Source organism: Vicugna pacos, chromosome 5, assembly GCF_048564905.1.
Source record: "Vicugna pacos chromosome 5, VicPac4, whole genome shotgun sequence".
NCBI lineage: Eukaryota > Metazoa > Chordata > Mammalia > Artiodactyla > Camelidae > Vicugna > Vicugna pacos.
The window spans coordinates 96,247,565-96,260,564 of NC_132991.1; the positions used below are offsets into that span (position 1 = coordinate 96,247,565).

At 49.2% G+C, this 13,000-nt stretch overlaps 1 protein-coding gene and 1 non-coding gene across 7 annotated transcripts in view; one reads left to right on the forward strand and one right to left on the reverse strand.

Annotated features, from left to right (window-relative positions):
- PASK (PAS domain containing serine/threonine kinase) overlaps positions 1-12,999 on the reverse strand; it is a 37,182-nt gene extending 24,183 nt beyond the window's left edge. The window contains exons 1-6 of one of the 6 annotated variants that reach the window (XM_072962014.1): positions 12,072-12,087; positions 9,367-9,486; positions 4,984-5,059; positions 3,342-3,563; positions 1,373-1,605; positions 758-928 (exon numbers count right to left, since the gene is read on the reverse strand). In XM_072962014.1, the coding sequence (XP_072818115.1) occupies positions 758-928; positions 1,373-1,605; positions 3,342-3,501 (564 nt within the window). In that variant the 5' untranslated portion in view covers positions 3,502-3,563; positions 4,984-5,059; positions 9,367-9,486; positions 12,072-12,087. Of the gene's footprint in view, positions 1-757; positions 929-1,372; positions 1,606-3,341; positions 3,564-4,983; positions 5,574-9,366; positions 9,487-11,235; positions 11,837-12,071; positions 12,229-12,899 lie in introns of those variants that run through there. The other 5 variants (XM_072962016.1, XM_072962013.1, XM_072962012.1 and 2 more) reach the window with 5 other exon arrangements.
- Positions 5,566-5,638, forward strand: TRNAS-AGA (transfer RNA serine (anticodon AGA)). Its single transcript has one exon. It is a non-coding gene; the product is annotated as a tRNA-Ser (tRNA).
- Position 13,000: the final 1 nt, after the last annotated feature.

A 13,000-nucleotide genomic window follows, 5' to 3' on the forward strand; every position in this document is an offset into this window, starting at 1 on the left:
GGCTCCCACCTGCCAGAGCCCAGGCTCCAGGGTACCCTGGACCTCGGCTCACCTGCCTCACGCCTCAGAAATCAACTAAAGTACAAACGAGGTTTCCGGCGCTTAACCTCATGATCTCTGAGGGAACGCTTATCAGAAGAGCAGGTTTTTCCACCCTCAGCTTCACAGTAAGACAGCAGGGGAAAAACAGCAGGATCTATGGTTTCTTAAGGAAAAGACACCAAGACGTGCTGAATGTCTTCATTTTCTTTTTCTAGGAAGTTGGGCTCTTAGACGGGTAATTTTTTGGATGTAGTTGATCCTATACGTTCTATTTTTCTTTAACGGAGGCACTGGGGATCGAACCCAGGACCTGGAACACACCGAGCATGTGATCCACCACGGAGCTCTCCACCCCCAAGTCCACCTATCCTCCCTGCTGCCTGAGGCTCAGGGCTCAGCGTCTAACGTGCAGCTCACCCATCCATGTCCGGGCTGGACGCACACCGGGAGGATCCGGCTCCAGGGAGCCTTCCGATCAGGCCAGCCCCTCCGCACCACAGACGTGGAGAGCCAGCTGGGAAGACGGCAGAATCGCGCTACACGTTTGGGAGCTGAGGCGGAGCCCTGCAGGGTCGCACACGCTGGCCGAGCTCCTCCCAGGACGCTCCTGCTGCCCTCATGCCAGGCCAGCACGACCCCGCTCCTGTTTCCACGACGCACCCCGCCTCCAGCTGCTCCCCACACCAGGGCCAGCGGCCAAGAGGCCAGCACTCACCACTGTGCCAAACACGACGGCGGCACGGCCATCGGCCTCCACGTGCTCCTCGCTGAGCGCCTCCACCACATCAGAGTCCGGCTTCAGGAAGAACCGTGTGAGCTTCTGGCCGATCAGGTCATGGCTGCTGTACCCCAGGAGCTGGCAGGCCTTGTCGTTGGCAACCAGGATCTGAGGGTGGCAGAGAGGAGGGGGCACGAGCGTCATGGCTGCTCCTCCAGCTCCCGGGAGCGGCCAAGGAGCAGGCGGCGGGAAGGCGGCCCAGGCACCGGCAGGGATGGCCCAGACACCTCACGCCCCCGTGATGGTCCGCTGTCGGCGGTCTCCCAGCAGAGCCGCCCTTGGGGCTCCAGTGTCTCAGCTGCAGGGAAACAAGGACGGACAGCGGGCAGGAGACACCAGGGCACAGCCATCCTTCCTGCCTCTGCCTTGAGAGCATCCAGTCAGCTGTTACTGATTCCTACTGAGGCCCCCAAATTCACATCCCTCTTGCTACTACACAGGTAAAACCAGCCGGTTTTTTAACTGCACCTAAAACGCTCAACACTCTCTTTGAGGTTCTGGCTGAAGGCACAGGCCCCAGACTTGTGACTGGGCACACACTGAAGCACGTACCTCTGTGGTCTTGGCGTCTACTGTGAAAACGGCCTTGTTGGGGTTGCACACGGGGGCCGGGAGCAGGGGCGTGGACCGCCCTGAGGCCAAGCCCCGCAGCAGGGAGCAGCAGGACACGCTGCCCAGGGACCCGGCCAGGTCCACCTGCTCAGGTGCCACAGGGCAGTGCAATTTGCTTGTGCAAATATTTTGGGCAGCCAGGGATGACAGACAGTAGGAGCTCCATGTGTCTTCTGGAAAGCAATGGAAGCGGGCGTTAGACCTCATGCGGCCGAGACGCACGCACAGCCCTGCTCCTAACCCCACAGAGGTCTAGGCTCGGCTGACCCGCAGCGCTGACTCTCTCTAGGGGCACCACACGGAGCGTGTCCTATCAGACGCACAAACATCCTCTCCGTGTCTGTGTGAACGACTCTGAGGTCCCTTCCCGCCCACCCCTCCAAGGGGCACTCTCCTGTGTCCCTCTTTCCGAGACCCCCAGCCCTCCAGCAACTGCCCTCTCCCTTGTTCCTGGAAAGTCTCACAAGTTCAAGAGCTCCCTGTGTCTTGGCCATCCCATCCCCGTTCTGCCTCCTCCAACCAGGTGCTCACTCCCCACCACTCCAGAAAACCTGCTCTGGGCAACATCTCCCGCTCCCGCTCCTCAGGCCTCACCAGCTCCACCCCTCAACAGCACAGCCGGGCCAGGAGGGCCTCTCCCCTCCTCCTGAACAGCCTGTCCTCAGCAGGGCACCACCTCCCCTCCACCCTCCTCCTCTCTCATGGTTGCAGGACCCCAGGCTCGGCCTCAGAACCTCCACTCCATCCCCACTCCACAGCTTTAAATATGCTTCACATAGAAATGTGCCGCTGCCGCTGGGATCCGGCTGGCTGCTTCCCCTCCCATCTCAGCCAGTGTTAGCTCCACCCTCAGCAGCTCAGAAACCAACAGAACAGACATGGCTCTGCCCTCCTTTCCCCTCTGGGCCTTCACAGAGGATTCCTTGACTTTCTCAGTGAGCGGGCCCATGCTGATGTCTTCTCTGAGACAGGAAACTACACAGCCACCTGCCCTGCCCCTCCTCCTCCCAGGCAGCCAGTCCTGACCTCCCTTCAAACTCCCTTCAGGCACTGAGACGCCAGCTCTGCCTCTGCCCCCGTGTGTCCCTGGCAGGCCCCCACTGGAGCCCTCGCTCCCAAGGAGACAGCCCACCGGCCTGCCTCATCGACTCCTCCCCACAGGGAGGGGAGCCTGCCCCCTGAACACACCCAGCCCTTCCATTTTCTGCAGCAGCACGCAAGCTCACATCGCCTTCCCTCCCCCAAAACAGAGCCCACCTCCTCACCCCCCCGCAGCCCTTTCCTCCAGCTCCAGACACCCCTCTGTGATACAAACAGACTTCCCCATGGTCTGGGTCTACCCGGTGTCTAGCAAGCACCTGCTGCCTCCCAGGCACCCCCTCAAAGGCAGTGATGCCTTCTTCCTCGCTGGGTCTGGGCCCTGCAGGCACCACAGGCTCAGAGAAGTAAGGATGGCCTGGCAGCAGTGCCCATGCTCTCGGCCCACCCCAGGCACCCCCTCCGCCTTTTGAGGTCGGCACCCAAGAGCCCATCTAACTCGTCTGCGTTGAGAGGAAGGCGGGAGCCTGTGGCACAGTCAGAGGGCACTGAACAGAACGAACAAAGCCATGTCTCGCCCGCATCTGGCCCAGCCCGGCTCAGCTTTTTCACACACCCCAAGTAAGAAACAGTGCTCTGCTCCGACCCTGGAATGTGGAGGCAAATCCCAACCACTGCCAGAAGAGAGTTTCCCGCCTGAGAATCACAGCAGAACAAACGCAGCACCACACTAGACAAAGAGAGGAGGGGCCTGCCAGCACCACCTAGATAAAGACCTCCTCTGCTAGAGCAGAGACCCTGAACGGAGCCAAGTGTGACTCCACACTCTCATGTTCGGCGCCAACACCCGGAGACGGGAAGGGCCGGGTACCGGAGAGTGCCATCCTGCTCTGGCAGAGTTTCGAAAGCCCATTCCTTCTGCTCAGGTGTCTGTGGGCCAACGACAAGGACTTGTGGGGCTCAGAGGCAGTCTGCATGGCGGGGCCTTTCGTCGGGTCCCCTTCTAAGGCCGTCGAGCCGCAGTCCTCCATTGGGAGACAGTGGGCCAGCGGGACAGCCGTCCACCAGGAGACGAAGGGAACCTGGTCAGCGTCTGCAACGCAAGATCAAAGTCAGTTTAGCCAACTAGTTCTCCACAAGGGTGAGTTAAGCTCAGCCCCCAAAGACACACACACCCAAGAGCCACCCTGGGTCAGAACCTATGACACACAGAGAAGTGCATAGGAAGGGAGGGGACAGAGAGAAGGAGAAAGGAGGAAACCAGAACTGAGGGTAAGGAGCCATGAAGGAAGGCACAGGCTGCAGGTCCAATGCTGCTCGGTCAAGATGTCACCAATGCTATGAGAACCCGCCAGCCTGTGAGGGTCTGATGGCCCCCTCAGCCCCAGCTTCCCCCTAATCCGATGGGCCCGACCAGCTGTGTCCAAAATCACACATGGAGCCTCCAACAAAATAACAATGTGAAGTGAGAGTCTGGAGGGTGCCTGGCACCGGAGGGCTGAGTTTTTGTTTTTAACTTTTAATTTTGATATACTTATAGGTTCCCAAGCAGATAAAGAAAAAAATACAGTAGAGTCCCACAAGTCCTTGGCCAAGTTTCCCCCAACAGTGACACTGCACTCCAGTGCAGACCTGCTGCCAGGAGGCCCAGGCCAGGGCCCTTGGTGGAGGAGGCCAGGGCGACGTGCCCCCAGAGGCTGCACCCCCTTCTGGACCACCTTCTGGTGATCCAGAGCTCCCGGCCTGGAGCCCACTCCCCAGACCCACACAAGCCTCCTCCCTTCATTGGTCCTCCCACCTCATTGCACACAAACCCTGGCGCGGGCCAAGGAGCAGCCCTGAGAGGAAGACCGCGCTTCAGCAAGCACAGCCAGCCACAGTAGTCGGCCCACCACCGCAGAGGGGTGCGCACAGCCCATGGGGGCGCACCCTCGAAGCACCAGGCTCAGGGGCCAGGGGGAGCGTTCTGCTGAGCCCCAGGGAACACCTCTCACTCAAGGACACTTCTCCAAGGTTGGAGATACGGACTGGGCAGGATGAAGAGACAGAAGAATACATTCCAAATGAAAGGACGAGACAAGACCTCAGAGAATGAACTAGATTAAATTGAGGTAAGTAATCTACCTGATAGTGTCCACACTAATGACCAAAAAGGTGCTCACAGAATGTGAAGAGAGGAATGGGTGAGCACAGCGAGAACTCCAACAGAGAGTTACAAAAATATAAAAAAGAAACATACAAAAAGAAAGAAAGAAAACAGAAAAAAAGAACCATTTAGAACTGAAGAACACAACTGCTAGAAAATACACTAGAAGGAACCAACAGTAGATCAGACAACAGTGACCAGTGATCTGGAAGATGGAGAAGAAACCACCCAAGCCAAAGAGAAAAAAATACAAAAGAATTAAGAAAAGAGCACAGGTTAAGGGCCATCTGAGACAGCATCAAGCACACCAACATGCAGATTAGGGAGAATCCAGGAAAGGAGAGAGAGAGAAGAGAGGAAAACTCACTTGAAAACTAATAGTCAAAAACAGCCTTAATCCGGGGAAGGAAACAGACATCCAGGTCCAGGAACAGCAGAATGTCCTAAACAAGACAAACTGAAAGCCGGTCACACCAAGACACATAATAATCAAAATGCCAAAAGTTAAAAACAGAGAATCCTAAATGCAACAAGAGAAAAACAATTAGTTACATGCAAGGGACCCCCCCCATAGGACCATCAGCTGACTCTTCAGCAGAAACCCTGCAGGCCAGAGCGGACTGGAAGTATACACACCAAGCAGTGAAAGGAAGACTCTGCAATCAAGAATACCCCACCCAGCAAGGCTATCATTCAGACGTGAAGGAGAGACACAAGTTTCACAGACAGCAGAAGCTAACCGAGTTGACCGCCACTAAACTAGCCTTACAAGAAACGTCAAAGGGATTTCTTCCAACAAGAGGATGTAACACTTGTAACTATCAATGCATCCAACAGAGGAGCACCTAAATACATAAATACTAACAGACATAAAGGGAGACAAACAGACAGCAACACAATAATAGTAGAGGATTTTAACATCCCACTTACATCAATGGACAGATTGGAGGGTGGGTATAGCTCAGTGGTAGACTGTGTGCCTAGAATGCACAAGGGCCTGGGTTCAATCCCCAGAACCTCCATTAAAATAAATAAAAAGAAACCTAATTACCTCACCCCACCCCCCCAAAATAGGACTGATCATCCAGAGAGAAAATCAGTAAGGAAATACTGGCCTTAAATGACATATTAAACCACATTACCTTAATATAGATAGAACATTCAATTCAGAAACAGCAAAATACACACTCTTTAAAAGTGCACATGGAACATTCTCCAGGATAAATCACATGAGAGGCCACAAAACAAGCCTCAATAAATTTAAGATTGAAATTATATCAAGCATCTTTTCTGACAACAGCATGAACTAGAGATCAATTAAAAGAAAAAAAGAAAAAGAAAAAAATTAGTATTTGGAGACTAAATAACGTGCTACTAAAGAATCAATGGGTCAACAAAGACATCAAAGAGGAAATCTAAAAAAAAAAGATTTCAAGACAAATGAAAACAAATACAATGATGCAAAATCTATGGGACACAGCAAAATCAGTTTCAAGTAGAAAGATTGTAGGGATACAGGTTCGCCTCAAGAAATCAAAAAACTTAAATAAACCATATAACATTATACCTAAAGGAACTGGAGAAAGAAGAAATAAAGCTCAAAGTTAGTAGGAGGGAGGAAATAATAAAGTTCAGAGTGGAAATAAATGAAAGAGAGACTAAAAAATTTTTAAGATCGATGAAACTAAGAGCTGATTCTTTCAAAAGATAAACAAAACTAATAAACTTTTAGCCGGATTCATCAAGAAAAAATAAAATAGACCAAATAAAATCAGAAATGAAAGAGAAGTTACAACTGACACCACAAAAATACAAAGGATCATAAGAGAGTACTATGAGAAGTTATGCATCAACAAATTGGATATCCTAGAAGAAATGGATAAATTCCTAGATTTCAAGACCAAATCAGGAAGAAACAGAAAATCTAAACAGACTGATTACTAGTAAGTAGTGAAATTGAATCAGCAATAAAATACTCCCAACAAACAAAATTCCAGGGCCAGATGGCTTCATGAGTGAACTCTACCAAACATTTCCAGAAGAGCTAACACCTGTCTTCCTCAAACTATTCTAAAAAGTTGAAGAGGCAGAATCACTCCCAAATTCATTTTACAAGGCCAGCATTACCATGATACCAAAATCAAACAAAGACACTACCAAAGAAAGAAAATAACAAGTCAATATTCCTGGGGAACACAGACGTAAAACTCCTAAGCAAAATACTAGCAAACTGAATTCAACAATACATTGAAAGGTTCATATACCATGACCAAGTGGGATTTATCCCAGGATGCAAGGATGGTTTAATACCTGCAAATCAATCAACATGATATACCACATTAACAAGACAAAAGGTAAAAATTATACGATCATCTTAATAGATGCAGAAAAAGCATTTAACAAAAACCAATATCCATTTATGATAAAAAAAAACTTTTAACAAAGTAGGTAGAGTGGAGGCATATCTCAACATAATAAAGGCCATACACGACAAACCCACATCTAACATCATAGTCAGTGGTAAAAAGCTGAAAGCTTTTCGTCTAAGATCAGGAACAAGACAAGGGTGTCCACTCATACCACTTTTATTCAACATAATTTTAGAAGTCCTAGCCTAAGCAACCAGACAAGAAAAAGAAATGAAAGGTATTCAAATTGGAAAGAAAGAAATAAAACTGTCACTATTAGCAAATAACATGCCATATACTGAAAACCTTAAAGATTCCATCAAAAATTTATTAGAATAAATGATTTCAGTAAGGTTACAAGAAAAAAAATATACAGGTATCTGTTGTATTTCTATATACTAATAATGAACTCTCAGAAAAGAAATTAAGAAAATAATTCCCTTAAGAATTACATCAAAAAGAATAAAATACCTAGGAATAAATCTAACTAGGAAGTGAAAGACTTGTATTCTGAAAATTATAAGACACTAATAAAAGAAATTGAAGAGTACACAAACAAATGGAAAAATGTACCATGCTTATGAATTGGAAGAAAATTGTTAAAATAACCATACAACCCAAGGAAATCTACACATTTAATGCAATCCCTATCGAAATACCAATGGCATTTTTCACAGAATAAGAACACATAATTCTAAAATTTGTGCAGAAACAAAGAAGACTATGAATAGCCAAAACTATCTTGTGAAAAAATAACAAAGCTGGAGGTATATCACACTCCCTGATTTCAAACTGTACTACAAAGCTACAGCACACACAACAGGGCAATACTGGCATAGAAACAGACACATAGAACAACGGAAGAGGACAGAAAGCCCAGAAAAAAATCCATGCTTGTAAAATCAAATACTCTACAATAAAGGAAGTCAGACTATAAACTTGAAAAGACAGTCTCTCCAATAAATGGCACTGGGAAAACTGGGCAGGTACATGCAAAAGAATCACACTAAACCACTTTCTCACACCATACACAAGAAATAAAAATAAAAATAGATTGCACACTTACATGAAAGACCTGAAATTAACACTCCTAGAAGAAAATATGGGCAGTACACTCTTTGACATCAGTCTTAGAAATATCTTTTTGGATCTGCCTCCTCAGGCAAGGGCAACAAAAGAAAAATAAATAAACGGGACCTAATCAAGTTAATAAGCTTTTGCACAGTGAAGGAAACCATCAATAAAAAGATAGGTAACCTACTTAACATGAGAAGATATCTGCAAGTGACTTGTTCAATAAGGGGTTAATATCCAAAAATACAAGGAACTCATATACCTCAACATCAAAAAACAAGCAATCTGATTAAAAAATGCACAGAGACCCTGAAGAGACAGACATTTTCCCAAAGAAGACATACAGATGGCCAACAGACACATTAAAAGATGCTCAATGTCACTGATTATCAGGAAATGAAAATTAAAACCACAATGAGGCATCACCTCACACTTGGCAGAACGGCTCTTCTCAAAAAGACAACAAATAACAAGTGTTGGCAAGGACGTGGAGAAAAGGGAGCCCTTGTGCGCTGCTGGAGGGAATGTAAATTGGTGCAGCCACTACGGAAAACAGTATGGAGGGTCCTCAAAAAATTAAAATAGAACTACCACATGATCCAGCAATTCCACTCCTGGCTATTTATCTGAAGAAAATGAAAACACAAATTCAAAGAAACATATATACACCCTAATACAAATACCACATGACTTCACTTATTTGTGGATCTAAAAAACAAAACAGACTCAGAGGCACAGAGCCAAAGCTAGCAGTGTCCCGAGGGGAGGTGGGGGGGGGATTAGTGAAACAGGTAAGGGAGACTAAGAGATGCAAACTTCCAGTCATACAATAAATAAGTCACAGGGACGTCATGTAGGAAATACAGGGAACACAGTCAACAAAACTGTAATAATTCTGTTGGTCACAGATGGCTACTATACTTGTCATGGAGATCATTTTGTAATGTACATAAATGTCAAACCACTGTGTTGTACACCTGAAACCAATATTGTATGTCAACTCTATTTTAATTTTAAAAAAGAAAAGAAAAAGAAAAATGGGCAAGAGCTAGAAGGAAGTAACTCACAAGAGGAAACCCTCATCGTTAATAAACTTATAAGAAGCTTAACTTTATCAGTGTAATCACGACAATTTTATATCTACTAAATCTGCAAAAATTAAGAATTCTATAAATTCTAATACCAAAGGCTGATAAAGATGTGGATCAATGGGAATGGTAACAAATTAACATAATCTCATCAGAAAGCAATTTAAGTCGAACACTCACCTGCTGTGACAGTATTTTCCACTCTATAGAAATTCTCACGCATAGGTAGCCAGTCACACTCAAGAATGTTCAGGGCAGTACGGTTCACAATGGCAAAGGCCAAAAAAGAAAAGTAAAAACCTACACATTCATCAACAAGAAAACAGGTTTAAAAATCAGGTATATTCATGCTATGAGTTATAGTGGTGAAAACAAATTCTATACACACAAAATTCTATACACATAAGGATAAATCTTAGCGATATAACAAATTAAAAAAATCAAAGGACCATCAACAGTAGGATTTCCATTCTATAACAATCCCCCCCCCAATCTAAATACATTGTTTAGGGTTCCACACAGATGTGACAGACCCAAACTCCAGGCAGGAGGTGTCCTCTGAGGGCCCTGCAGTGCTGGACTGAGGTCTCCTGGTTCCCCATCTGGGCGGAGGGTTTAAATGTGTTTAAATGTGTTCACTTTACTGTTACCAATCATGCATGATATTGCATTTGTCTTTTTGTATGAAATCAGCTAGTACATATTGAAAAATTAAGAGATGTTTTACACATACGTATATATCCAGCATGGGATTCTAAAAGCAGCAGCTGGCTATGAACCAAAAGATGAGTAGGACGCAAGAAAGAAGTTAGGTAGTAAACTACTAGAATGTGTCACTTTCCTTCAAGGATCAACTTTTAAGTATCACGGTTTATATTTCCTTTTTTAAGCATCTAGATGCACTAATTATTTCTACAATAATTAACAACGATGTGATCGTATTTTAGGCTTCTACTTCTACAACCAACCTATAGACAAAACGCGGAAGACTTGATTACAGCTTCAGAGTGCATTGTAAATGCGGTAAAACTTTGTTAAATATATACAAGATCTTATGATAGCTCACAGAGAAAACATGTAACAATGAATATATATATTATATGTTCATGTATAACTGAAAAATTGTGCTTTTCACTGGAATTTAATACAACTTTGTAAAATGATTATAACTCAATAAAAAAGTTTTAAAAAAAACTTTACTTTGTTAAAGAAAAGTAATAAAATTCTTCAGAATACATTGTGTTGACAAAAGTTTATTTTGTAAAAGTAACAAGAAACGGGGGAGAAGAGAGAAAGAAATGTGAAGGGAGGGTGAGGGCAAGAAATGTTTTGTCTTTCCTGGGAGGAAATAGTGTCCAAAGTTGATAAGCCAAGAAGTGGATGCAGAAAAGACAACCCTTCTTCCCTTCGTGCCTTCTGTTCCGTTTGCAGTTTGTCCAGCCAGTGCAGCACAGCACACCAGGCCAAACAAAGCGGCCCATGGCCCCTCTGCACAGCAACAGCTGGCCTCTGAAAGCAGAGCCTGGCTTCACACGACCTTGGATCACTTCCTTCTTCACAAGTTTAATTTTGACTCAAACTCTAACCAGAAATGCCTGCAAGTCCAGGCCTAGGTTTTTAGAATAGATCTTGTTTGTGTTTGTTTATATCTGCCTTGAGCAGAAGACACAGGAAGCCGGATCCATAGAGCACCTGATGGTTCTCAGCGTAATCCTGCTCCCTTGCTAGTTTTGATTCCAGAACGTATGAGTGACACTCCCCATCCCCTTCAGACCAAACAGAAGCAAGGAGCAGTCTTCAGGGAGCTTCTGGAAAAGTACTCTTTGCTCTTATGGGTGAACTTCTGGAAGCAACCCACTTTCTCCCACTAGAACCCAAGCTAGGAAGCAAACAGCTCCAACTGCTCCCACCACTGCTGTAGAATCCAGAGCAGAACCAGCCTCGGGATGAAGCTCACAGAAGGCGAGCAGAGCTGAAAATGGCACGGATGTCGTTTGGAGCCACTGGATGAACTACCCTAAAACCTGCCTTCCTCTGGACTTCACTCACCATCAGATTCATTCAGAGACCGACCGTCTCTGTGTTTCCTGCATCGACGCATCCCACACAACAACCAGAATGATGGCTGCTGTGCTGGAGGGTGTGAGCAAAGGGCCCCGCTTCCCGGAGGAGGCACCAGCCGAGCTGAGCCCAGGCAGAACCACAGGAAGTCAAAGGCTCCCACAGGCCCCTTGGGAGGAGCTCAGGGCACAGGGGAGCAGGTGGAGATGGGCCCCGAGGCCTCCTACGCCTGCCCAAGCGGCATGGATTTTCCCCCAAAGTTGACTTTACAGGGCTCTGTGTAACCTGCCCAGATATGCACCTTACAAATTACAAAGACCAGCGGGGTAGGAGCGGGACTTACAGTCATCCTGGATCTAAAGCAATGGCAGAAAGACGGGGAGAAAAGGCAGCAAGGCCCACCCCAAGCTGCTCCCCCTGGGAGAAGGCGCACGGCGGAGGGAAGACGAGCTTTGATACAGCCCGCGCCCCAAGTGCGGGACGCCCGCCCCAAGAGGCGCTGCAGCCCTGTGACCCCCACGAGGCCCCCGTACAGCTCCCAGGTGCCAGGCACCGGCTCAGCGCCGGCTCCCAGCGCAGCTGAGTGCAAGGCGCCCGCACTCTCGGGGCCCACCTTCCGGGAGGCGGAGGGACGCACACGGTTCCCCCGGGGAGACGGCGGGGCGTCGGGCGGAGCCGAGGCACAGCTCCTGAGGCGCTCTGGGGACCGGGCGCGGCGAAGAAACGGCCGCCAGGCGACAAGCGGGCCATCACCCAGCCGGAGCTGCACGGAAGGAACGCAGAAGGCGCGGAGCACGGGACGCGCGCCAGGCGTTGCTGCTCACCTGAGGCCGAACAGGGTCACCCTGCCAAGCTCGCTTCTCCCGCCGGGAGGGCGCCGATCCGCGCCTCTAGCCCAGACAGCCAATGGTAGAGCGACTTGCGCCGATTGACAGGCCCCATGGGCCAACCGCTGGCGCATGTGGGCGGGACCCAGCGAGCCTGAGGGGGACGCACACGCTAACGGTTACTAGGGACGCACCGAAGTCCCTGTACGGCGCCTCGGAGTAGCCAAAAGAGATGGCGCCTCAGCCAGCCCGGTCCGGCGAACGCCGTTTCCTCTGGTCTCAGGGTTCAGAAGGGTGAGAAGCGAGGAGCTCGCTCCTTGGAGGCCTCGACCTGAAGGCAGGGAGCGTAGGGCGGCTCCCTCACGGCCCATCATGCCCGCAGGGTCCGGGACCGCCAGGGCTGCGGCGCCCGCAGTGGCTGGGTCGGCGCCCCGGGCCCCTACCAGCTCTCCCAGCACCTGCAGGGGGACCCGCGGGCGGACAGGGCCCCAGCCCGGGGACGAGCGCGGGTGCCTGCGTTAAGCGTTAACTGGAGGCGGCCCCTTCCCACGGGCTAAGTCCGCGCGGCGACGCCGGGACAAAGTCGGCTCATTGTGCAGACGCAGCCGCCGACGCGCGGAAGGGCCGGGGACGCGCTCGACTGACCCGCACTTTGCAGCCCCACGCAGAGACACACCCGGCCGTGTCCCACTACCAGCCCAAGAGCCCAGAGCGACTCCCAGACGCCTCTCCGCTGGCCTGCAGGCTCCGCTCCGCACGTGGGGCCCCGACTGCCCCTGCCCTCTTCCCACTTGTCGCCTCCAGAGCCTCCTGTGCACTAATTACCTGCTCGCTGGAGGTGAGGCCGGCGGCGGGAGCGTCTGTGGACAGGCACGGCCTCGTGGGTGGACTACAACTCCCGTGAGGCTGTGGGGCCGCGCAAGTGC